Raw genomic sequence first — 27,107 nt, 5'->3', positions numbered from 1 at the left:
ATGGAGGAAGCGCGCCAAATCGATCTGACCTACATCACCGAGCGCATCATCACCTTATTCTGCCCCCACGAGTGTCCAGAAGAGACCTACAGGCCAAACCTGCAGGACATTATCCACATGCTGCAGTCAAAGCATGGACACAACTACATGGTGAGGGCTTTGAAGAGACGATGTCTGATGGGTCGTCCGTTCATCTGCTGTTGATGTACCTAGTTTGTACAACGGCTTAAAAAGAAGAAAACTTTCAAATAAAAATACTCACATCTGAGAGAAATAACTGTTAAATATCACACACACACACATTCCTCATGAATTACAAAGGCTTCCTCACATTTTTAGAATTTTTTTTTTTGCTTTGATCTCAAGTCATTTGTAATCGTACCACTACTTCTCCCGAAATCACATATAAGCAGTTATACAAAAAAAAAATCAAATTCAAATTTTTGGAGTAAAATTTGAGTAATTTAAAGGTGCCATATGTAAGAATGTGGCCAAAAAGGGTTACTACATTCAAATTCAAAATACCGAGGTCTTTTAGTTTTCGTTTTCTGACGTAACTGGCAAATCGTGGTTGCTTGGCAGCTGAGACTCTACTGACTGCAATGATTGGTAGACAGCGGTAGGTGGCGCCACATGCCAAAACATGATTCCGAAACATAAACATGATTTGCAGTCTGCAAAATATATTTTTTTATGCAAATATGTTGTCTGTACTGTTTTGTTGTTGAGTTCAGTTTGTTATATGAACATTATTCCTGAGTCTCTGTGACATATAAGGAGGATTTTATGGCCAGTTGATTTAGATTTATTACATAATGCACCTTTAAGTAAACATAAAGAGAAATAAACTGCTGCTACTTTTTTTGTAACCATACAACGTTTCTAATTCTCATGCTATTTATTTTTCCTTCCTTCTCCAGCTCATCAATCTCTCACAGAGGAATGAGATACTCACACACATGAACCACAAGGTAAAGTTATGTGACTATTTGATTGCGTTATTAGTTCAATATTCAAATATTCCAATAACTCCAGCTCATGAGAGCTACAGTGAAATTAATGGAGGGGTTCACAGCGTGCTAAACTATAACAGGAGCAGCTGCAAGATGCATTCAAGAAACCTCGTAAATCTCTATAATTTCTTTTACCACCATCTTAATGCTTGCTATAACAGGAGCAGCTGCAAGATGCATTCAAGAAACCTTGCAAATCTTCTATATCTTTCTATACCACTGTCTTAATGCTTGCTGCTGCTGCCGCAGTATTCCAGAGACTGGGAGCAGCCACTGAAAAGACTCCATCACCTCTGGTTTTACATCTTGTCATCTTAAAAAACGAGCAATAAAATCTTTAAATCAACCCTGAAGCAGACAGGAAGGCAGGAGGGAGGACAAAAATGGTGTAATGTGGACATACTTTCTTTTTCCAAGTTCAAAAATCACACCCAAGATTGACAAGAAGAGTGTGGAAACAGTTGTCCACTGTGTGCAGTAAAGTGCAGTGTGTGTGTGTGTGTGTGTGTGTGTGTCAGGTTTTGGACACAGGTTGGATGGACGTCTTGTCTCCCAGCTTGGATCAGATCTTCGGCGCGTGCACGACGATGGAGAACTGGCTCCAGACGAACCCGAGGCACGTCCTGGTGCTTCACTGCAGGGTAAAACTAACGCCTGTAACGCATTCTTCTGCACACACAGAGACACTGACGTCCTCTATAAATTGAACTGCGCGTTAAATTAATGCGTCTCTAACCTGTGTCTGTTTGTCCTCCACAGGGAGGAAAAGGACGACTTGGAGTCCTGGTGGCCGCATACATCCACTACAGCAACATGTCAGCCAGGTAACACCGATGCTAACGCATGTGTTATTATAGTGAATAACCACTCGTGAATTAGGTTTAAAGCTTATTTTTTTTGGCTATCCTAATACTCCTGCACAGTGTAATGATGTGGTTATGTTGATCCCCTATAACAGCGGTAACAAACTGGTGGCCCGTGGGCCAAAACGTGGCCCGCCAGCATAAGTATGTGGCCCGGCAGATGAATTCAAAAGTTTTTAAAATGACATTTTATTCTCCACATCTCACACTAATTTGTGTCTTAAAGAGTTGGTGATTAAAGACAAACATCCACATGATCACATAGGCCACTACTGTGACACAAATGTGGGTTTTTGTCTCTGACTGAAAACATATTAAAGGTCCTATGTGTGAAAATATTGGTGATATTATTTTGATTTGGCAGAAATTGAAAATAAAACAACTATACTTAAAGGTGCATTATGTAATAAATCTAAATCAACTGGCCATAAAATCCTCCTAATATGTCACAGAGACTCAGGAATAATGTTCATATAACAAACTCACCAACAACAACAGTACAGACAGAAATATTTTGCAGACTGCAAATCATGTTTATGTTTTGAAATCATGTTTTGGCATGTGGCGCCACCTACCGCCGTCTACCAATCATTGCAGTCAGGAGAGTCTCAGCTGCCGAGCAACCACGGGTTGCCAGTTACGTCAGAAAACGAAACCTAAAAGGCCTCGGTATTCTGAATTTGAATGTAGTAACCGTTTTTGACCACATTCTTACATATGGCACCAACATTTTTCAAGTGTAAAAATCACCACATTATATCCAGGGTCAGCTCATTTTGGAGCACCGTGTTTCTACAGTAGCCCACAATGGACAAACTAAACTTTACCTCTTTTGAGTTTTAACGCCAAGTGAAGGCTACAAAGGTTCAACAACACACTCGTAAGGGAAGTGTGAGGCAATATTTACACACTGTACCTTTAAGACACGAGCACACACAGTGACTAAATGAGTCATTTTTGTATAACATTGGATAATTTGCTACTCAACAACTCCATTAATTGCACAAAGGAACTTAATTAAAGGTCCAGTGTGTGAAAATTGAGCTGAAATGAAGTTAATTTAGCAGGAAGGTGACTGTTTGAAGGTTTGGTTTTTTATTGCCTTATTATGAGTCTTTTATGTTGATATCAGGAGCCAGCTCAGCTCTATCAGCTGCACACGGATATTCAGGAACACGTACGTCGCTTTAGGCTCAGGGCCACGTTTGTCCCCCCCCGGGGGGCCGAACCATTATCATTAGCAGAAGTGGCCCACGTCCAGATGTTATGTGAGGGAAATGACTATTCTTAAGAATCATGTAACTGTAAATTAATAACACGTGTGTGTGTGTGTGTGTGTGTGTGTGTGTGTGTGTGTGTGTGCAGAAGAATAAAAGAATAAAAAGCACTAACAGTGAATAAAGGCTGAGTCTGTGCTCAACAGACTTTGAACCACAGACGTGTTATTTGATTTTACAGGCCGGGGTCATAAACATGACGTTCTTTTGTTGTTCCTCTGTATGTCGTTAAAGAAGATTTTTTTTTTTTTTTTTTTATGGTTTCTATGTCAAATATTAAAGGCAGATCTTTATGTGAGATGAAGTGAGAGGTGAACGACCTCATGGAGACCAAAAACCTGGTCTGAATGAGGCAGAATCTCGTTTTCTGAGGAACTTCTGTTCAGTTTAGATGGAATGATTGGAATTGTGGTTATGGTTATGGTTAGTGACCATGCTTTGTTGACGCTTTGCAGATGAATGGACGTCTTGTGGGGACATTTTGTCTGGACCCCTACAACACTAAAGGGCTTTTTCAGGGTTAAGAGTTGGGTTTTAGGGTTAGTGTAAGGGTTAAGGTTAGATGTGTCTTCACTAAGATGTGAAAACAAGTTTGTGTGTGTGGGTGTTTGTGTGTTTGTTGTTCTCTATTTATGGGCCAACATCTGTTGAGAAACATCCGATGATGACCTTGTGTGTGCGTGAGTAAGTGCAGGTGCACAAAGCCATGTTTGATCTCACAGTTGGTTCAGTCCACTTACAAAACAGTAAATGTTTTATTTTAGTCACAAAACACTAGTTTTGGTTTTATTTCATCGGATTTTGTTTTTTTCCTGTTACATAGTTTGGGTTTTTCTGCTGCTGCAGAAAGAACACATGCAGCAAAAAAATTTTTCAAGACAATAACATAAGCTTTCAAGGAAGTGTATCTTATTTTTTTGGCCTAAAAAGATAGGTTTTTCAGTTTTAATCTCGCTTTAAGATTTAAACCCAAATGCAAACTTGTGTTAATTACAACATTTTCCCCTCATTTTAAGGCACATTACTGTCTGAAAGTGGCTGCAGATCTACAAGGTAGTTTTATGTTACCGCCATCGGCTGATTGTTCTTCTTAAATGAAGTGAATTCAAACCAATTTAATGCAGTTTGAATGTAGTTTGAGAGACATAACCTCACAAAGCCTCATTGTTTAACACCTCAATTATTCACCAATCAGGTTGCAGGAAAGGTGGCGACAAAATAATCTCTGCATTATCGCATTAAATCACAACAAGCCGACAATTAGGGTGTCAAAGTAAAGGTGAACTTTGACCTCTCGGCTGCTCCTTGAATAACACACCTCTCCCTCAGTGCAGACCTTTCGCTCGACCACTTCGCCATGAGGAGGTTCTACAACGACAAGCTCTGGGCTCTGATGACGCCCTCACAGAAACGGTAAGGTCGCTGCTTGACTGAGATTGTTGATGAAACGTATTGCAATTTGATTCATAATGCACTGTTTTAAGTCATGCTTTAGATTAATGTTTACTGAATAAAACATGTTGACATATGGCAATCACCTGTAACTGTGTCAATCACACTGGTGTCCACTCATATATGGCGAAATAGGGCGTAAAGGCAGGGGTCACAAGTCCATCGCAGGGACAACATACAGCAAGGCAGGCAACTGCTTGGGGCCCCCGAGCTGATAGGGGGCCACCAGGGATTAAAACTAACTTTTTTCACCACCGTCCCGGAAACGTCCCGAAAAACATTTTGAACCGTCCCGAATCGTCCTGAATCGTCCCGAAAATCTTTTTTTACATTTTGAGTTGTTACTTACTGATAATATAATAAAAACACAATACATTATGTTGATAATAAATAATATATTTATTTCCAGACTAGATTTGTTGTGTTAGATGACAACCAACACACTCAGTCACAGAACTGTGGTCTACCGGACCTAATGCCACTACTCCACCATTTAGTGACTGCATTTAGTGGGTTGTAGTCGTCATTAGAAGGGCCATGCATTGAGATTTGCATGAGGCTGTTTAGGGCTGTCAAAATTACTCAAAAATGACTTTTGAAAAAACACAAATATTCTAATATCTGTATTTGCGCATGACATCAATGACGCGCTTATCTGGTGTGCGCTGTATCCGCTGCATCTGGGGGCTTTAAATCAGCCAGACTGTCAGGTGATGACAGCATGACGTCAATAACAGGATGAACTAATACAACCAGACATAACTACTTGTAGATGTAGTTTATTTAAGTTTAAACATATTAGACAATATATTACCTACACAAAAATAAGTAAATGAACTAATGACCAAGAGCGCTGATCTCTCTCTCTCTCTCTGCGCATAAAAAAATCTATTTTAAATAAATAAACAAGCAACGCTAAGCCTGGCGGGGCTTCATTCAGTGATTGAAACAAACATTTTAACATTAATGAAATGTTTACATGCAGTGCGGGCGCGCAAAGCAGACAGCCGCGCTGCGGCTCGAGCGGCGCACAGTGAGAGAGGAGCAGTTTTCCTACGGTGGCCGACAGTGGCAAACGCACTGCAAACCCCAAAACACCAGGAAATGAGAAAACACCGGCAAACAAGAAAACACCGGCAAGTAACAAAACGCCAGCAAGTAACAAAACGCCAGCAAATAAGAAAACACCAGCAAATAAGAAAACACCAGCAAATAAGAAAACACCAGCAAATAAGAAAACACCAGCAAATAACAAAACGCCAGCCAGTAAGAAAACACCAGCAAATAAGAAAACACCAGCAAATAACAAAACGCCAGCCAGTAAGAAAACACCAGCAAGTAAGAAAACACCGGCAAGTTACAAAACACCGGCAAGTTACAAAACACGTGCTCCGGGTCTGTGGGGGCGCTGTCGTGCAGGTCTTCGACCAACCTGTTGACTCGCAGTGTTGGAGTAGCATCCAGCTGCAGCCCCGGAGACCAACACCCTGGCGTGATAATAGTGGTTTAATGTAACGATGCTGAAGTTGGCACCACATTCGCCTCCGGTTCTCTTTAATTTTCCGTTCCACCTTAAAAATGCAAGTTTCGGCCACTGGGTGGCGAGCTATTCTGCAGAGCACACGGTTGTTGCCAATGCAAGTTTCGGCCACTGGGTGGCGAGCTATTCTGCAGAGCACACGGCTGTTGCCCGGGGTGTTTTTTTTGTTGTTGTTTTTTTTCAAAAATACTTTCCAGCATGTACAGGTGCATACACATACAATAGATAAAAACACTTGTATTTATCTATTTGTGTGTATTATTTAAAAACACACAAAATAAACACTTTAGAAGAACAGCATTCAATAATATTTACTCATTTTAATATTTAATCATTACTAATTTTGATATCTTTTTAGTTCTGAGAGGGGGATATTGCTGACTTTGCAGTGCCTCCTAATGGACAAACATGGTTTCCCGTTGAATGTCTCACCTGATTTGAATACTACAGCTTCTCACCTTTCCAGTGATGCCCCATATGTCCATATTTACTGTGGAATTCTGGAGAAAATCCATTTCCTTTGAGGTATTTTGTATATGTGTATATGTGTACTGGAAAAGTTTAAATAAAGTTTGTAAAAAAAAAAAAGTTTTGACCCAACACTGCGATAGTACCCAGCTGAAGCCACGGAGACCAACAAGTCTCTTCCGTGACAGATTTTGTTTAGTTAGTTTTACAAAAACTTACAACAATAATCACCGTTCAAACAATAAAAAATAGAAACCTTTATTGTAAAATTATGACATGACAATTTTTTAAATTGTATTTTTAAGATTTAGTTTAGTTAGTTTTACAAATAAAAAGTGAGTAGTAGTAAAGGGAAGAAACATTGATATCTTTATTAGTTAATAGTGTGAAAAATGTGTAAAACGGTGAAAAAAGTATAACAGCGGAGCTCCAGGGGGTGTGTGTATGTGGTGCTTGTTGTATCCGCTCTGGGGCTCCAGGGAGGCGGTTAGGAGGCGGTCGTTGTCCCCGCTGTGGCGCTCAATATATGGACTGGCTAACGTACTTTTATATTCTTCCTTCGTTCTTGTTTAAGATAAAAATCACTTCCGTCAAACCACTCCCGTCGTTTCGGTGTGTATATAAAGTTTTTAGAAAAAAAATCCCGTACATTCAACCACTATTATCACGCCAGGGTGTTGTTGTCACGCCAGGGTGTTGGTCTCCGGGGCTGCAGCTGGATGCTACTCCAACACTGCGAGTCAACAGGTTGGTCGAAGACCTGCACGACAGCGCCCCCACAGACCCGGAGCACTTCCGTTTTGTTACTTGCTGGTGTTTTCTTACTTGCTGGTGTTTTGTAACTTGCCGGTGTTTTCTTACTTGCTGGTGTTTTCTTACTTGCTGGTGTTTTCTTATTGGCTGGCGTTTTGTTACTTGCTGGCGTTTTGTTATTTGCTGGCGTTTTGTTACTTGCTGGCGTTTTGTTACTTGCTGGTGTTTTCTTATTTGCTGGCGTTTTCTTATTTGCTGGTGTTTTCTTATTTGCTGGTGTTTTCTATTTGCTGGCGTTTTGTTACTTGCTGGTGTTTTCTTACTTGCCGGTGTTTTGTAACTTGCCGGTGTTTTGTTACTTGCTGGTGTTTTCTTACTTGCTGGTGTTTTCTTATTGGCTGGCGTTTTGTTACTTGCTGGCGTTTTGTTATTTGCTGGCGTTTTGTTACTTGCTGGCGTTTTGTTATTTGCTGGCGTTTTGTTACTTGCTGGTGTTTTCTTATTTGCTGGCGTTTTGTTACTTGCTGGTGTTTTCTTATTTGCTGGCGTTTTCTTATTTGCTGGTGTTTTCTTATTTGCTGGTGTTTTCTATTTGCTGGCATTTTGTTACTTGCTGGCGTTTTGTTACTTGCCGGTGTTTTCTTGTTTGCCGGTGTTTTCTCATTTGCTGGTGTTTTGGGGTTTGCAGTGCTTTTGCCCCTGTCGGCCACCGTAAGTTTCTGCGTCTCACTGAACAACACAAACATGAGCGCGCAGACATTTACCTTTTCACATAAGTATTTCCCACCGACCACGAACCCGTTCTGGTTCACAGAAAGTGTTGAAAACTTAAACAGAAAAATTTAGTCAGTCAAAATTCTCTTTCGTCCCGTGGTCGTCCCGAGAGAGAATATTGATCGTCCCGATGACAATTAATGACGTCCCCGGGACGGTGTTAATTTTAATCCCTGGGGGCCACCGACACTCGGAGCCTGAGGGCTGTTTTTATTGAAATGTGCAGTGACCAGCCGCCTCCTCGTCCCCCTTAAAAAACAATGGCCAATTTGCAATGACATCTCAGTAGGAAACCTCCCTAAAGGGGCCCCACCTCACTTTAACCTGTGTGAAGTTATTGTTCTGCAATTTGAAAATGAAGAGGATTATTTACAGTGTAATGCATATCTTTTACTCAATTTATATATGTTTTTTTCCAGTTATTTACAGTATTTTATTGTTCTATATATTCATATTGTTTTATAATATGGGTTCTTTACAGTGTAATGTATTTTTTACCAAGTTTATTTTATTGCTCTTTCCATTCTTTCCACAAGGTTTCTCCATGTTATTTCATTCATATCAAAAACATTTTTTATTTTGAACTCATATATTTTTTGTTGGTGTCAGATTATTTGTAACATAATGGTGATGAACACTGGTTGGAAGGAAGGGGCCCCCTGGGAAATTTTGCTTAGGGCCCCTACAGACTCTAGAATCGCCTCTGCATACAGAGACGGACAAGCAGAGAACAAACAAGAAAGAATACACAGAGAGGGCCTCGGTCAAACTGGTGACCTTCTTGCTGTGAGGCAACAGTGCAAGCCACTATGCCTCCATGTGCGCCACCCTCATCGATGTGTTTGTTTGTGTTCTCCAGGTATGTGTGGATGGTGGGGAGCATGTTGAAAGGAGGACTGAGGATGAGCCAGTCGCCGACGTTCCTCCTCTGCGTGGTGCTTCACGGAATTCCCAAAATAAGACCAGATGGAGGTTAGCAGCAGCAGCAGCAGCAGCTGGACAGTCTGATATGAATTACAGGGAATGAAGCAGATTAATAACAGCCTCAATCCTGCATGTATCACTCCTTTCCAAGTCATTATACAGCTACAGTCACACTGTGCATGATCAATTCACATTATCAGTGCGTAATGTTTTTAAAATCATCGTCAAAAACAACTTTTGGTCATGGAAGTGACACCATTATTCTCTTGTTTCCCTGACAAATGACAGCGTAAATCTCTAATGGAGACAGGTAAAATATTCAACTAGAAATCTAAAATTTCCAGTTCCGACTCAGTTTAAAACAGCAGTAATAATATTCAAAGGAAGAAATAACATTTGTCCAAATAAAATAAAGATGTTGCTTTCAGTGAGACAAGGGGGTATAATTAAAGAGCGAAACTAAATTTAACAACTTTAAAAAATGAAACGGTCTAACAGATGAATTAAAGCAAGAGTAAAAACATAAATCAGTTTAAAAGAACATACAAAATACAAATTTTAAATAAATATAAGGATTATCTATCTATCTATCTATCTATCTATCTATCTATCTATCTATCTATCTATCTATCTATCTATCTATCTATCTATCTATCTATCTATCTATCTATCTATCTATCTATCTATCTATCTATCTATCTATCTAGCCGGCTAGCTAACTATATCTATCGATAGCTAACTAGCTACCTAGCTACCTATCTAGCTAGCTATCGATTACAGCTAGCTTGATACAGCTAAATGGCGAACACGTCCATGTTGTTTTTAATTGCGTCTCCTTGCTGCGTTTCCTCTCAGGATGCTGCCTCTTTCTGAGAGTTTACCAGAGTCTACAGGCTGTGTGCACGTCTGCAGTTTAGTAAGAAATACACACAAACTAACTCAAATAATGTAATATAATATAAATATACACTGTATAAATGATACTAATGTGTTTGTGTCCACTGCAGTCACGTAGCAGCAGGACGGACAGACAGACTCTACTTTGTGCTTGAGCCGGCTCAGCTGCTCAAAGGCGACATCATGGTGAGTGAAAAGTGTACATTATATATTATGTTATAATATATTATTATGTTATCGACTTTAATTTTGAATTATTATGAATTAATCATTACTATTGTTGTTTAAAAAAGCCCAGTAGAGGGAGCTAGTATGAGCTAAGCTAAGAGCAGCTGCTATGTTTACAGTAATATAGTTGTATAAATATTATGTTGCTGTTATTTTCAAATTAATATTAATATTATTAATTAATACTTGTCTCGCATGTACAAATAGTTTTCTAAGGGTTTTTCCTGGAGAAACTGAAAAGAAAATAATAAAACCCAAATGAAGTAATTATTACTAATTTATCATTAAAAAAAAACAAAAAAACATTATGTGTGTTACAAAGAGTAATCACATTCTGAGAGTGTTTTTTGTAATGGAAGCAGAATCTACGAAAGCCCTGATATTTGCTATCAAACTTAATCAAATGGAAGTTTTTATTTGCTTATATCAAATTGCGGAGATTTGTGGGAAAATATTATTCATAAAAATATACATATATTACTATTATAAGCGATAAGAATATAAATAATTGGAAAATATTCAAATCATATATACAAATCATAGAAGTAAACCATAAAAACATTATTACTGCAATCAAATTTCTGAATAAGATAACATTAAACATTACTGTTATTGTTAGTTTTGCTTGTGGACATTGTTAATGAGGTGAATCTGGACACAGACAGTGACATTAATGTCATTATTTCCTGTTTTGCAGGTGGTTTGTTATGATAAAAACAGCCGCTCGTCCTGTCGCCACGTCGTCTTCCGTCTCCAGTTTCACACGGGCCTCGTGCACGGACACTGTCTCACATTCTTTAAGTCAGACCTGGACTGTGCCACTGAAGGTAAATACTAGAGTTAGAATGAGTGATGGTGATATTTCTGCTCAGCTGTGATGCATTCAAAGACGCTCGTAAAATCCGCTCGCTCACTCTCACACTCTCTTCTCACACTGCATTGTCTCTGATTTTGGTCGGCCATAATAGTTTTGGATTCATTAGTTTTTGTTTTTATTTAGTTCTGACATTTTGTTTTTAAAATTAGCTAGTTTTAATAGGTTTTTAGTGGGTTTGTTAGTTTCGCTGGATTTTTTATGCTGGTGAGCTGGATATAGTTGATGTGCAGTTAGCTAAAAAATATAGACAATAGACTAAAGACAGATATTAACATAACAACATAAATAATAACTAGGACAAGTTCGTTGAAGGTGCGTTCCAGAGGTGCAAAATCGTCAAAATGGCCAAAAAAATGGCCGCTCAACCCAAAATGGCGGCCTTCATGTAGGATTTACGGCAAAGTCGTGTTTTACTTTTTGGACCGTCCTGACATGATTAACGCGTGTACTAACTTGTACGTGAAACTTTTTTTTCAAACATTTTCAATCCCAGGGAGCAATGGGGGACTCCTGGAGACTCTTACTCTAACCTTAACCACAATTACAGCTGACATAATCCTAACCCTGACCCATAATCCTAACCCTGACCTCAGCCGAGCTTTAAAACATGTCTCCACCTTAAAATTTAGTCATTTACGCTATGACGGGGACTCGATTTAACCCCATTATGTAACTGTGTAAACAGATTTAGGTCCCCACAACATAAGGAATAGCAGGCGCGCACACCTCTCTCTAATCGGTCACTGATAAATCTACTCCCGCCCTGCAGTACAAACTAACCTGAGCTCACCTCGATGGTCTCCTGTATGTGCGGTGCAGCTGTGAAGTGAAGTCAACCCACGTCCGATCGCTCTCTTGCTCTGTTTCGTAACATTCCAGATCCTCGCTTCCCAGAAGATGGAAAAGTGGAGCTGCTGTTTTCAGAAAGTCCTGAAAAGATTACAGGTAGACCCACTCTCACACATGAAATGAGTTATTTTATTTTATTTTTTTATCAGCGAGAGCCAACACCTCTCTTCTGAGAGAATATATCTGCATCTAAATGTGCTTCAGATGTCTCTCAGGCTTTCATCCAGTATTTACTACAGAGTTTGGGCTCAAGTTTACATACTTCTTTTTATTAGTATTATGGTTCAACCAGGAGGTAACAACAAGGATTATACAAAATCTATTAATTAATGTGAATTAATAGTGTTTTTGGGGAGGGTTAAAATGCCATAAAGTGTCATCTGCCATTCCATTTAAAAGCTTAAACCTTCGTGGATTATTTTTAAAGGCACGTCTGTGTTTAATATGTGTTTTAATCCATCCATTTTATATCATATTACAATAAATAATACATTTAAACACAGCGTGTGTGTCTGAGGCTCAGCTGCCAGTGAGGTGATAGAATATGATACTATAATAGTAATTATAAAAGATATTTAGTGAGTCTTCAATGTTCAGTGTTCGATTGTGGATTATACACTGTTCCATATAAAAACAAGGACTTTTACTTTGAAATATCATGAATATTTTTTATTGTGATATCTATGGATATATATGGAATATTGGCAAAAAAAAAACACATTCCACATCATCATCATCATCAAATCCCCAGGTGGGGGCAGTGTTGGACACCAGGAGAGGACGTCCTGCTGTTGTCCTCCACGTCCTGGTCCTGGTCCTCAGCACGTACAATCACACAATCACACACCCCACGCCTTTTCAACAGGAAGTAATATGACGGGTTATCACGCACACACATCTGACAGGAATGCAGATGGCAGATATGGTGCACACACACCCCCCCCCACACCCACACACACACACATTTGCACAGCTATTCTTCTGAGGAAACAGCGTTACTATCCTTAATCTTAACTTTAACTAAACCACAGTTGAAATATTAACCCTAAGTTCCTTTGGAAATGAGGACCAGGTTTTGGTCTCTTTGGCCAGAAAAACTTCCACACACACAAATTCCGTCACAAAATGAAATCAAAATTGATCATTAAACGAAGTATGAAATAAAATCAGCTGGTGTTATTGTGCAGTCACACACACACACACACACACAAGCACGCACACTGTAGTAGGTGTGTGTGTGTCTTGTCGTTGCTTCACCTCCTCCTGACTGAAGTGCTGCTGCCTCTGTGTCTGCGTCTCTGTTTGTTCATTTCCACGCTCAGGCAGAGAGCTGTGGATCAACGGCAGCTCCGTGACGCTGGACTACGACACTCTGGACCCTCTGGTCAGACGAGACTCCTTCCGTCAGACTCTGTCTCCTGCACACAAAGGTAGCGCAGAGACATTCTGTCTTTCGCTTTATTTTCTGAACTCTTTCAAGTGTAGCCCGAGATTAAAACTGTGTTTGTTTTGCGCTGTCATATCAGTGACCTTCAGGTTTCTGTGGGTCAAACTAAGAGGAAAAAAGCCACACAGGCTTTAATCTCTCCTTCATATCTCATCTTCACATGCTGGTAATCAGCTGGTGCATTTCCAAAAGTTCCAAAAGTGTTTTTCCTTCCAAATCAGGCCTTTGGCTTCCATTACATAACAAAAACAAAGCATTTGTTATTCATCACGAGAAAACGCAAGGGATTCTGTTTTTTCTTCTGGTAAATTTAAGCGGGAATTAAATCATTGGTTATTTAGGTTTCATTTTCATATTTGAGATAACGAGTGGTTGGTATCACAGGCCTGATCACAGTTCATATCATTTAACTCAGCACTTTGATCATCAGGCTGCAATTATTAATCAATTAATCTCTTAGTAATTAGGGTTCCAAAAGCGTCCTTCTACAAGGGTTGAGGTTCTACCTGGAACCATCTGCTTCTGAAAAACCCTTTCCCTAAAGAAAGTCATTCCGAGGTTAAAATTATTCCTTCAGAGGTTTGCAAATATTTTCAACGCATCCTTGTTCAGGGCGATGCCGACTATTATGATGGTACATTTCAAGTCATTCCGAGATACTTTTTGTTTTTGAGAAGAAAGTCAGCTCACTGTCAAAGTGCATCAGGGCAAACGAATCATTTCCTGAATTAAAAAAATTCATGAAAATTATTCCTTAAGAGGTTTGCAAATATTTTCAACGAATCCCCGTTCAGGGCGATGCCGACTATTATGATGGTAAATTTCAAGTAATTCCAAGATACTTTTTGTTTTTGAGAAGAAAGTCAGCTCTCTGTCAAAGTGCATCAGGGCAAATGGATAATTTCCTGAATTTCAAAAATTCATTAAAATTATTCCTTTAGCGATTTGCAAATATTTTCAACGCATCCTTGTTCAGGGCGATGCCGACTATTATGATGTTAAATTTCAAGTCATTCTGAGATACTTTTTGTTTTTTTGAAGAAAGTCTGCACTGTCAAAGTCCATCAGGGCAAACGGATAATTTCCTGAATTTCAAAAATTCCTGAAAATTATTCCTTAAGAGGTTTGCAAATATTTTCAATGGATCCTTGTTCAGGGCGATGCAGACTATGAAGATGGTAAATTTCAAGTCATTCCGAGATACTTTTTGTTTTCGAGAAGAAAGTCTCGAGGGTTCCACTAAGATCCCTTTTAAAACCCTTTATTCAGGAAAGGGGTTTTAAAGTGTTCTCTGGATAAAAACGGTTCTTACTGGAACCATTAGCGTAGGGTTTTTCATAAGCAAACGGTTCAAGGTAGAACCTCAGCCCTCTTTTGGAACCCTAATTTCTAAGAGTGTGGTCCCACAGACAGCTTAACATGAGTTTTTTAGTGGGACGCACAGCGATAATCTTTGTAGATAAAAGACTGTGTAGATCAGTGATTCTCAAATCCTTTTTATACCAAGTACCACCCTGAGAAAATATTTGAGCAAAGTCAGCTGCACAGATGGAGACAGATTTACTCTCTCATCCTCCTCATCCTCTTCCTCACATATACTTCACACACTCGAGGTGAAATGAGATTAAGATGGAGTGAGATTTGGTTCATTTTCTACACATGATGGCCAAAATTCCACCAGAGGAAGCTCGCGTACCACAGTTTGAGAACCATGGGTAAACTGTCATGTCAGGAACAGCAGCTTTGTAGAGTAAATCAGGTTTTTCTGCCCCCAAGTGGCCAAAATGACTCCAAGACTGCCCCTGTGGCTGCTGGTTAGACCGGTCAGTCTCTGTTGGTCCAGATCCAGTCTGGGTCAGATCGTGTGTTTGGACTGGACTCTTTGGTCTGTGGTTCAGTCTTGTGGGAAATTGTCCAGTCATCAGTGCGACAGCTTACAGCTGTTGAGGCCACAAAGGCCTCTTTGACATTCCTCTCTCTGGGAACGAGGGCCGACTACAATCACCTCGACAGCAGCAGCAGGACCAGGGACCTCTGTGTGTGTGTGTGTGTGTGTGTGTGTTTTTGACTTTTTCAAGAGGGTTCAATTGAGTTAGAATAACCTTTAACACACAAAGGAAAACAACAACAACACAACAACAACAACACAAAAACACACAACGCTCCAGACGACTGAAACAATCACCTGTGGTTGAGGTTCCTGTTGCAGCTGTGACACAGTAACAGTATATGCTGCTGCTGCTAAATCTGCTCCGCCATGTAATTTACATCACTGACTGATCACTGGGGACAGAAATACTGGAAAGTTTCCTGTACACACACACACACACACACCACACACACACACATATACATTTAACCACTGGCACACACACACGTAAGCATAATGAGGGTGGCAGCCAGTTAGCGACAAGAATGTTGTTTTCGACCACAGGTGGTTCTACTTTACCCTCTCAGCCGACTCACACTTCCCTGCCTCCTTTTACCTGCTCCCTCTCTCTCTGTTTGTGTGTGTGTGTGTGTGTGTGTGTGTGTGTGTGTTTCAGGTTCAAGTTGCAGGTTGCAATTTGTCCGACTTGTCGCCCTTCACCCCCCCCCTTCTCCTTTGCAGACAAGTCTCTCCAGAGTCCGCCCCCATGTTTACATTCCCCTCTCTCTAACTCAAGGTCCTTGTGCTTTTTTTCCTCCTTTTCTTTTCTTCTTCTTTTGCTTTAAAGTGCATTTTTGCTGCTGTGTGTGTGTGTGTGTGTGTGTGTGTGTGTGTGTGTGTGTGTACCAAGGTTATTATAGTGAACGAAAACTAACATAAAACTAAAATAAAACTAAATAGAACTATAACAAAAATGTGCTTATTTTTCGTCTTTGTACGTGAATTTCATACATAATCCTTTTGGGTTCATATATGTGTGTTTAAGTACAATTTTGAAAGGTTTTATTTAGTGCTGGTTAGCGCGGTTAATGGCGTCAACGTGAACACATGACGTGTTTCCATGACGACTGACCGGAAAAAGACGCGTGTGACGTTATGTTTACGTGACTCCCAATCGTTAAAATGAGTCTCTAAAGTAACGCTAAACTTTAAAAACAGAGGCACACATACGCAGTACACAGGTACGCTGGTTATTTGTAGCGCTGCTCTTTTTGTTTACAAAACAGACCGCTCCAGTTCCACTGTAGGAGCGCTAACGGCGCTGAAGGAGCTAATGCGGCTAATGGAGCTAGCTGCATTAGCGCGTCTTTTTCCACGTTAACCTAGTGCCCAGCACTAGTTTTATTTGATTATTCATACATGATAAAATGTTTTCAATTAGCATTTGTTTACATTGTTGGACATAACTAAAGCTTTGCAAGTTGAACACAACATTCGTTTTCGCGTGTATATTTAGCGACGACCACGCTCGACAAATCTACTGACTTTCTGTCATAAACCATAACACTTTACGAGAAAGAAAAGCACAATTCTGAGTGAGATCCAGCTAACTGTATTTACAGACACACACAGTGAACATAAACAAGGACGAGTCAAAGACAAGGACGAGCTGTGGATGTGCAGTGCAGCCGACTGTCTGTGCGGAACAATCACAAAGACAGGACGCGCTCTTGTGATATCTCGCGTCTTTTCAGACTAGGCAAGGCAATGAATAACATCGCAATTTGTGTATGAAATCTACACGTTGTACATGTTTTTTAAGCAAGGTTTTTGTGCTATTTTAATTTTAATCTTCATTTTTTTGTCTTTGGTGCTCTTAAATTAATACATTTTTTATAACAAAACAATTTCCTCCGGGATAATAAAAGTATTCTGATTCTGTGTTCGCTGTCTATGCGGAAACGCCCCAAAAAAAAAGATGCAAATTCACTTAAACCGTGTGAGAATCGCATGAGAGACTCTGGTGTTGTTTACATTTAAAAGAAGTTCTACGCACTGCAGCTTTAAGGTTAAGGGATCAGGCTTTAAGTTAAGGGCTGTCCAAATACATGGAAGTCAGTGCAGCGTCCTGACAACAATAGCTGTGAGACCGCTCTGTGTGTGTGTGTGTGAGAGAGGCTCGGTGAATGATCCACCCTCCAGTTTCCTTCTGCTGCGGATTTTTCCCCTTTGACATGAAAATGCATGAGTGCACACACTCTCTCTGCAGGATTACTTACCTGTGTCAGCCCTGGACAGGATGCAGGAGGAGGGAGGAGGGAGGGGGTGATGGACGGTGGGTGGGTGGTAAATTTAAGGAGAGAGAGAGAGAGAGGGGGGGGGGGGGGGGGGCGCTAAGCAAATACTTGTTTCTTGGTGACGGCAAAGGCGGGGATTTTCGTGGAACAGGAAAGGAAGGAGTACAGGAGTGACATGAGAGAGGGTAAGAGTAGGGAAGTTGAGGGAGGAGAGAGGGGGGTTCTGTTAGCACCTTAAGAGAAAGAATGTTCTCTGCTTGTCTTCCTGTGGCAGCCTCAGAGAGAGGGAGGACGACAGCACAGACTTCAACTTATAGCTGAATCTTTCCAGTCTTCCCTCATCTCTCTTTCTCCTCACCCCTGTCCATTCAGTCCTCCTCCTCCTCCTCCTCCTCCTCCTCCTCCTCCCCTTTCCTCCTCTGCTTGTCATCTGCTTCTCTTTTCCTCCCTCTCTGCCTGCATTTCCATCCTGTTGCTCGTCCGCAGAGGGAACAGTGAAAGTTAACTCCTGACTGACGCTTTAAGAAAAGTAAGCTGCTTTTATTTGTCTTTCTCCCTGTTTACGTGTGAGTGTGTGTTTATAAGTATTCTCTGTCTGTGTATGAGTGTGTGTGTGTGTGTGTGTGTGAGCAGCTGTGAGGTGTCTGGTATTTCACTCTTATTTTCTGGCTGGACTTCAGATCAGAGCTGTGGTATGAAGTGTTCTGTATCGCTGCAGTCTCATCTGATCTGACCTGATGTCCTGTATCAGAAATGAACTGGTTCTTTTTAGTTAAAACACTTGCATGCATTATAATTAAATCTTAAACTAAAACGATTTCCTAAGGTTCAAGGTGACTGTGAGGTTTAATCCAACCGGCAATTTAAAAAAACACACATATTTTCTGTATGATAAATGACTAAAGATGCACTAAATCCTTAAATAAGTTCATTTATAGACAAAATAGACACATTTTCCATTGTTCTGTTATGAAAATGTCATATAAACAGTGATTTATTATTAATCCTCTGGATTTATGGGAATATACGGTTTAAGTTGAGCCTATATTATAGTAATTAGCATGTGTACATAGACAGTATATTCAATATATATATATATATAGAAGTTCAGTAAATGAAGAAAAACGTCAAGAATCTGTTATCTGAGCTTGTATCAGGACAGTCAAAGTATGAGTGTGTGTGTAATCACTTCAATCTGACCTCAGGTAGACGTCCATGACAGACACATCCTTTGCGTGACACACACACACACAGAGGTTTGCAAAGCTATTCTTCTCAGGACACTGCATTCATTTGCACTTATCTCCAAACCTTAACCTTAAAGCCTCACCCTAACTTTAACTTAACCTTAACACCTCAATTCAAACCTAACCAGTTCTTCTGGTGAGGTAGAACCAGGTTTTTGGTCTCCATGAAGACGACTGGTCCTTACAAGGTCAGTGTTTATGACAGAAAAGTACATACACACACACACTCACACACACGCGCACACACACATCCGCCAGCAGCCCACACAAAGGGGGCTCTGTGTTATCTACATGGAGTGTGTCTGTGTCTGAAGTGGTGGTGGCTGTGTGTGTGTGTGTGTGTGTTATTATGAATCATATACAGCAGAGGTGCAGGTATATGGAGTCATACACACACACACACACTGTAAAACATAAACATGCAGATACCAGAAAAAGGCTGTGATCATCTTTACACGTTCAGTTACGCTTCAGTGTAACAGCTGCACGTGTTTGTTTGGGAGGGGGCAAAAAAACCAAAAGGAAAATAAGAAAATAATCCATGTTATTGTTGATTCCTGTAAGTGATTATGTAACATAGCAACCATTCTCTCCATATTCACGTGCTGCTCAGTCATCGTCAGTTTCACCATTTCCTTACAGCAAATTGTTGAAATAATGACGTTAACACACTCTACTGAATGTCAACAAATGACATTTGAGTGTTCCCGCTCATCTAAAGGAGGCGAGTCCCACTTTTTAAGGACAACTGCGCCCACTGCAGTTTCTTTAACCCTTTAACACCGAGCATATCGCAGACGCAGCACTTTGCATTAGCGTAATTACGCGCCGGTTGATGCTATTGGAAAAATTATTGACATCCGCCAGGAGGTTTATGTTTTCGCCGTTTGTTTGTCTGTCTGTTAGCAACATAACTCGAAAAGTCGCAGACGGATTTGGATTACATTTTGGGTGTGATGCTATCACTATTTTTATCGCTATTTTGTGGGGGGCTGAGCTGCCTTGCCAGAGGTCTGCGCTCTCCGAGTGCTTTTCTAGTTATTATTTGTTATTACGGTCATTTCACACTCGCACTGTTTCAGGAAGCCTGCAAATCAGAGTCTTATTCACGAGAGAGGAAAAAAACGCCTGTACATAGTTAGCTACGCGGACGACAGCAGCATCGCCTTTGTTTACGCTCTCGTAGACTATCGCGAGAGTTTGATGCTGATGATCTTTTCAAAATCAGTAAACTCTGTGAAAGTTGTGTTGTTCTTCAAGAAACCACCATTATTTCCTGTTCCAATTTGGTGTTAAAGTGCAGCCTTCTTCACTTTCCTTTGCACACTTTAGCTTCTGTACGTGCTCAAACCGTCTCATCTCTGTGTCTTCATGTGATCCTGACAGTGTTTTGTGTCTTTCGCAGCTCCGCCTCACGTCCTGGACCCTGGAAATGGCACTTTGTACGCCCAAGTGAGGAAGAAGAGCAGCGAGGAAGGGGTTTCCTTCCCCCAGACCACCAGCAGCCCCAGCTGGAGTGACCGAGCTCTGTCTGCCAGCAGTGATTCGGGCCTGTCTGTTGCCTCGCAGGGGAGAACTGAAGCCAGGCAGAGCAGAAGGGCCACAGAGGACAAACGTGCCCAGGCAGCGAAGCTTCTCCCTGGGGTGGACTTTGAGATTGCTCAGCCTCTTCTGGAGGTCATGGCTGAGCTTGCCGCCTACGGTGGAGGGGACGTGGAGAGGGCAGGTGATGAATCAGGATTGGGACACACTATCAACGGAGAATCCAGTGAGAGGGAGACTGATATACTGGACGATGAGGATGTAGTAGACGGCGTGCTGAGCTCAAGGAGTATCTGCTCGTTGTCCTCGGAGAATCTCCCTGAAACTCGGACATCAGGAGGCACCGGGAACTCCACCACGCACTCCTGGGTTCAGCAGCATCAGCAGGTGACGGTGGACGTCATCAGCGACGGTTACCTGGAGGTGGATGCAGAGGAGAGGTCGAGCAGAGTGAGGAAAGAGAGGCCACCACCTCTGGTAGCTCCTGACACACCACACCGAGGAGTCAGCAGCAGGGAGGCCGTGCAGCGAGGACAACCGGCGGATGGAGATGGGACACACGGCGGCACACCTGTTGACAATAAATCTGATCTCAGTTCGTCCTGCAACGAAGACGATCTCACAACTTTGACCACGGACTTCGACGAGTCCATGGAGCAGCTCAACCAGCTGATTCTGGATCTGGACCCGACCTTTGTCCCCGTTCCCACCAGCTGTGCCCCCCTGTCCCGCTCGGCCTCCCTCCACAGCAACGGCCTCAGCCACAAGGGAAATACACTTCAGTCAGGTAAGACCAAGCAAAAATAAGCACACACCTTTTTAATCCAGAAAGCCTTTCGATAGCTTTTTGTCTTTAATGTCTCTAGTACTCATTTTTTATGTTGGTACGATAAACGTGCTGAGACGTTTGCTCATTTGCGAAGCGCGCAAATCGACAAGATGTTGCGCCAAATCCAAATTAAAGTTCCTGTTGAGATGAGGTTGTGGTCCCAATTTACTTTTTTGTTCGTCTTGGGGCTGTAACTAGTTCCCGTGAAGTTTTGTGAAATTTGGTGGAACTTAAATTTGGTTCGCTCCATCCACGTTTTGCCTTGGGGGGGCGCTATAGAGTGCTGTTGGGTCAAGTTTATGTCTGTAAACATGTTCGGGGGCGGTCTCTTGTGTCAGGCGTGAAGTTTCAAGGCGATCGGTCAATGCAATGGCGGCGTTATAGGGCACTTCCTGTTTGGAGGCTCATTTACGAAACGCACAAATCGACAAGATGTTACGCTAAATTCAAATTCAACTTCCTGTTGCGTTGAGGCTGTGGTCCCGATTTACTTTTTTGTTCGTCTTGGGACTGTGACAAGTTCCCGTGAAGTTTTGTGAAATTTGGTGGAACTTAAATTTGGTTCGCCCCATCCACTTTTCGCCTTGGGGGGGCGCTATAGAGTGCTGTTGGGTCAAGTTTATGTCTGTAAACATGTTCGGGGGCGGTCTCTTGTGTCAGGCGTGAAGTTTCAAGGCGATCGGTCAATGCAATGGCGGCGTTATAGGGCACTTCCTGTTTGGAGGCTCATTTTACGAAATGCAGAAATCGACAAGATGTTACGCTAAATTCAAATTCAACTTCCTGTTGCGTTGAGGCCGTGGTCCCGATTTACTTTTTTGTTCGTCTTGGGGCTGTGACAAGTTCCCGTGAAGTTTTGTGAAGTTTGGTGGAACTTAATTTTGGTTCGCTCCATCCACATTTCGCCTTAGGGGGGCACTATAGAGTGCTGTTGGGTCAAGTTTGTGTTTATAAACATGTTCGGGGGCAGTCTCTTTTGTCACGCGTGAAGTTTCAAGGTGATCGGTCAATGCAATGGCGGAGTTATAGGGCACTTCCTGGTTCGAGGCTCATTCACGAAACGCGCAAATCGAGGAGATTCAAAATTGAAAATCAACTTCCTGTTGAGTAGAGGTCATGGTCCCAATTTCCTTTTTGGGGCTGTGACAAGTTCCTGTGAAGTTTTGTGAAATTTGGTGGAACTTAATTTTGGTTCGCTCCATCCAGTAATAGTCCTGGTGCAATGCACATGTCTGACCACTATGTCAATATCGCATTGTTGCAAGTTTCCAGAGTTTTTATGTGTGTCAACCTCCTCAAAAATGACCGGAAAGCCACGGATATAATAATAATCTGAAGGAAAACAATAGGTTCCTCCCACAAATTCGTGCCAGGAGCCGTTTTTGGCCTCTAGCATTCGTGCTGGGGCTCGAATAATTACACCACATGCTCCTCTTACTTATCATCATCATCATCATCCTCAGAGGACATTTAGGACGAAGATCCGCTTTGTTTTTTAAAAAGGAAAGAAAAATCCTGAGTTGCTCACAAACATTCCTTTTCCTTGACAATATCCCATAAATAAAAACACACACATTTTGTAAAAAAAAAGGAAAATAATTGATGACACATTTGGAGTGAAGCACCTGACTCCACACCCTGGCTTCACTGAATTCCACAGCAGGGTACGTAAGTCGACGTGGTGTCTATTTTTGGGTGAACTGGTCCTTTAAGGTAATTATAGTTTTACACACATTGTCACTTTATGAGTGAAGCAAGGGGGAAAAACACACCTGCGCCAACAAGCTGCTGCAGGTGAACCTACAGTATATATATGCGCGCACACACACACAAACTTGTTTTTACACCTCAGTGAGGACACATTAGCGACATAATACATTCCCTAACTCAGGGCTTTGCAACCTGTGGCTCTTCAGCCCCTCTGCAGTGGCTCCTAGCAGCGTTTTGTGCGTCACATCCGACGTCTACGTCAAATGCAACATTAAAAAGCCTTAAATGCAGTCATGTGGACATGAATTACCTGAGTACAGGTTTTGGAGTCTTTGTCCATCTTTGCATCCACAGGCAAGTTTTTTCTTGAGCATGAACTACATACAATATGAATATTACTTCATTTATTTCAAAGTGGGGTACTTTTAATGTCATTCAATTGCCACATACAATGGAAGAAATAGGTCTACTTGATTCTGTTTGATTTTTTTGAGTATAAAAAGCAATGAAATGTCAACAGTTCTTATGGCTCCAGTCCTTACCCTAACCCTCACAACTAAGTGCCTATAATCTTAAAGGTGCCATATGTAAGAATGTGGCCAAAAACGGTTACTACATTCAAATTCAAAATACCGAGGTCTTTCATGTTTCCTTTTCTGACGTAACTGGCAACCCTTGGTCGCTCGGCAGCTGAGACTCTACTGACTGCAATGATTGGTAGACGGCGGTAGGTGGCGCCACATGCCAAAACATGATTTCAAAACATAAACATGATTTGCAGTCTGCAAAATATTTTTTTTTATGCAAATATTTTGTCTGTACTGTTGTTGTTGGTGAGTTCAGTTTGTTATATGAACATTATTCCTGAGTCTCTGTGACATATGAGGAGGATTTTATGGCCAGTTGCTTTAGATTTATTACATAATGCACCTTTAACCCTTAACCTTAGCCCAAGTCTTAAAAAGTTTTTTACTTTAAACTTATGATGTCCTTCACAAAGATATAAATACCCACATGAGTACACCCACATACAGACACATTAATATCTATCACAGATGAAGAGGAATATAGGAGTATAGTGTTTATATTTAAGCGTGGCTGCTGTTTGCTGTCAGGGAGGCAGCGTTTGATTAAACAGGTGCTGCTGGATAGTTCTTTGCTGTGTAAGCAAGAGTGAAGTCGGGGACCTGTGCTCTCTGCACACAGTGCCGTGTTTACACTCTAATCTGTCTTATTTTGAATGGAAATATACTGGAGTTACATCAGAAAGAAGAAAGATCGTACAAGGACAAACATTTGTTGACTCGTACACTATCGTTCGAAAGTTTGGGGTCACCTATACAATGTTTGTCGTGTTTTCCATTAAAAGTCACACTTTGATTCATCAAAAAGAGTTGCATAATGAATAGAAAATATAATCAAGACATTGACGGGATTAGAAGTAATGATTTTTATTCAAAATAATAATCTTTGCTTTCGTCAAAGAAGCAGCAAAACTGTGCTAACATCATTAGCAAACACAATGTACCATTAGAACACTGGAAATGGGCCTCTATACACCTATGTACATATTCCATTAAAAAACAGACGTTTGCAGCTAGAATAGTCGTTTTCTGATTCAAAAAGTGCTTTTCCTTAAAAAATAAGGACATTTCTAAGTGACACCAAACTTTTGAACGGTCGTGTATATAACAAGGAGTCACAAAACAAACATTTCAATTTTCGGAAACAAATAACAGGATCAAGCTTCATAAAAATACAGAAAACCTGGTGAAATTTTAATGTGTTTACTCCCTCCACCCACCACAAACACGTCCTGTTGACCCTGGCCTGTAGCACCATCTTAAAAAACACAAACTCTGAACATTATCTACGTTCCTGTTCCCGACTCAGGAACGTCATTTCCCCACGGGTGTCAGTGCTGCCTCTTCTTCTCTGTTTCTTCTCACTGTACTGACTCCTATGACAGATTTATTCGCCTGCTCCTCTCCGCCGGGACAGGACCTGGAGGGAGAGCCGCATTTCTGCAGCGACCTCCATCCCTGGTTCATGTTCTCTTTGAGTACAGCGGGTCATGGGTCTCTTCACGTACCAAGCAGCTGCTCATTAGCCTCCCGAGGGGGTTTTGCGCGATGGTCCACGCGGGAGATCCGCAAACATCGAGCTTTGACGCGAGCCGATCCGCTGCCACGTTTAACCTCTGTATTTTCGCACACCTACGGGTCAACGAGAGGTCTGCTATAAGTTCTCCTCCAGTTGTGGAAGCACAGGAAACGGCGTACACGTGTGTGTGTGTGTTGTATGTAGGTCAGTGTAGTGTCAGGGTTCTGCAGAGCTGATATTTCCCTGAAGGCACATTTGGAGCCGTAACTCTGACACCTCACCACGCTCTGTTTTTAACATGTGTTTTTGGGATGTTTTTGTCAGCGACGAGGAATGCCTTTGAAGTTTGACACAACACTTGTGTTTGCATCACTCCTCCTCCTCCTCTTCTTCTCCCTCTCATCATCCCGATGAATAGAGAAGTTGGGTATCGAGGGATCCTTGACCCGCGGAGGCTCCTTCTTCAGCAAGTCCTCTGGTGTGGAACACTTACGGGATTAGTGACACAGCGGAAAACTGAGCCGATATTTACTCCTCGTCGCTTCATGAATGAAAGTACGAGCATCTTTATTACGACACACACATGTCAGCCACTTGTTCCTGTGGCCGTGTGTGTTTTTCCGGGGTTGTCCCGGCAGCAGAAGAGTTCGATTTTATTGTCAGAGCCGAAACATGAAATTGAACATGATTCGTGCTTGTTTTCCGCCCCGTGGTAATCCTCAACTGTGAAAAGTCCTGTTCAAGATGCGCCGACGTCATGTTTTTCATCAAAAATCTTCATTCGTAACCTCCTGCAGGGACCGTTGTGATTTGCAAGGCGAGGGTCAGTTGACTGATGTGGTTTATCTTTCGAGCGAGGACTGGTAAACAGGCTCTGCCCCGAGGCCGAGGCTCAGCTGATGTGATGTTTTTCAAACCGTTGTTGCTCAGAATAAAAGACTCTCACATCGCTCTTTATCACAGCCACAAACAAACATATTGTTCTATACGATAATGAATGATCTGATCATCTTAAACTTTGTTATTAAAGACTCGAGAGAGAGTGAGATTGGGTGTACTTTTCTTGTCAAAATAAACCTTTCAGTTCAGTCCAGTATCAGAGAAGTTGTCAGGTTATAGTTAAGTTAAGTTAGATAAGTCAGAGCTCGTTTGTTTTCTTATAACCTACGATTCTGCGGCCCGCCGCAAAACAACAAACAATGCTCGACTTATTACAAAAGGTAGAAACCAGCTAAAGGAAAGACGACAGAGTTTAAAGAACGTGCTGCATAATTAAGCCAAAGTACTGCCTGTAAAATGACAAACAAGAACAGGGTTTTCTGTTAAATACAGAGTAAAAAAAACACAGGGCAATGCCCCCCAGTGTGCATGTTTTATGCTGTTCTCTAGTAAGAAATAAGTCAAATTCGTATTAAACATGTTTGTTTTCAACTTACTGCAAAGTATATGGACAAAAGTATTTAATATGGTCCCTCCTTTTGCAGCTTTAACAGCTTCTTGGAAGACTTTCAAGAAGAAGTGTTTTAAAGACTCATTGATGAGGTCAGGCATTACAATGCTCCTGTTCATTACAATGGTGCTCGATGGATGGGGTTAAAGGTCAGGGCTCTGCGTGCAGGACTCAAAGTCAAACCATGTCTTTACTCTGTTGCCACAAAGTTGGAAATTTGTCCAAAAATGTCTTGGTATGCTGAAACGTTAAGATCGTCCTTCACTGGAGATGAAGAAGAGGCCGAGAGCCCAAACAAAGTCTGACTGAAACTCGACGGTGGCTACGCTATCGTCTATATGCCGATAACCCCACCCCACGAGTAAAAGAGCTGTATAAATACAAAACCATTGACCGTTTATATCAGATGGAACAAAAATGGCAATAAAAATAATCTTTTGTGAAATGGTTTGTCATCTTTTAAACATAAGTCCCAATTTTGGGGAACTAATATTAGTATTATTGAGGTTCTTCCTCCGGGGTTCTAGCTAGCTCATGGCGCGTTTTGCTACTATGACTGCATTTACTTGAAATTCTTGCTATAGTTCACACACACATTGGCATTCAGCCGCAAAACTCACAAGGTTAGCGGCGCGTAACATCTCAGGGTGCCTTTGGGTACCCTTAGAATGACCAATTTTCTCCTTAAATGTTCAAG

The 27,107-nt window shown here is 41.4% G+C and overlaps 1 protein-coding gene across 1 annotated transcript in view; it reads left to right on the top strand.

Moving 5' to 3' along the window:
- The window catches only part of LOC310926492 (tensin-3-like), a gene marked incomplete at its 5' end in the record, with an annotated part of 57,013 nt that continues 29,906 nt past the window's right edge, over window positions 1–27,107 (top strand). The window contains 12 exons of the mRNA XM_083888636.1: window positions 1–150; window positions 921–971; window positions 1,532–1,654; window positions 1,773–1,837; window positions 4,483–4,566; window positions 9,000–9,112; window positions 9,920–9,980; window positions 10,072–10,147; window positions 10,887–11,016; window positions 11,946–12,011; window positions 13,238–13,345; window positions 20,182–21,105. Coding sequence (XP_083744762.1) covers window positions 1–150; window positions 921–971; window positions 1,532–1,654; window positions 1,773–1,837; window positions 4,483–4,566; window positions 9,000–9,112; window positions 9,920–9,980; window positions 10,072–10,147; window positions 10,887–11,016; window positions 11,946–12,011; window positions 13,238–13,345; window positions 20,182–21,105 — 1,951 coding nt within the window. The remainder of the gene's footprint in view (window positions 151–920; window positions 972–1,531; window positions 1,655–1,772; window positions 1,838–4,482; window positions 4,567–8,999; window positions 9,113–9,919; window positions 9,981–10,071; window positions 10,148–10,886; window positions 11,017–11,945; window positions 12,012–13,237; window positions 13,346–20,181; window positions 21,106–27,107) is intronic.

Source organism: Microchirus variegatus (assembly GCF_963457635.1).
Source record: "Microchirus variegatus genome assembly, chromosome: 4".
NCBI lineage: Eukaryota > Metazoa > Chordata > Actinopteri > Pleuronectiformes > Soleidae > Microchirus > Microchirus variegatus.
This window is presented reverse-complemented; position numbering and strand designations above follow the sequence as displayed.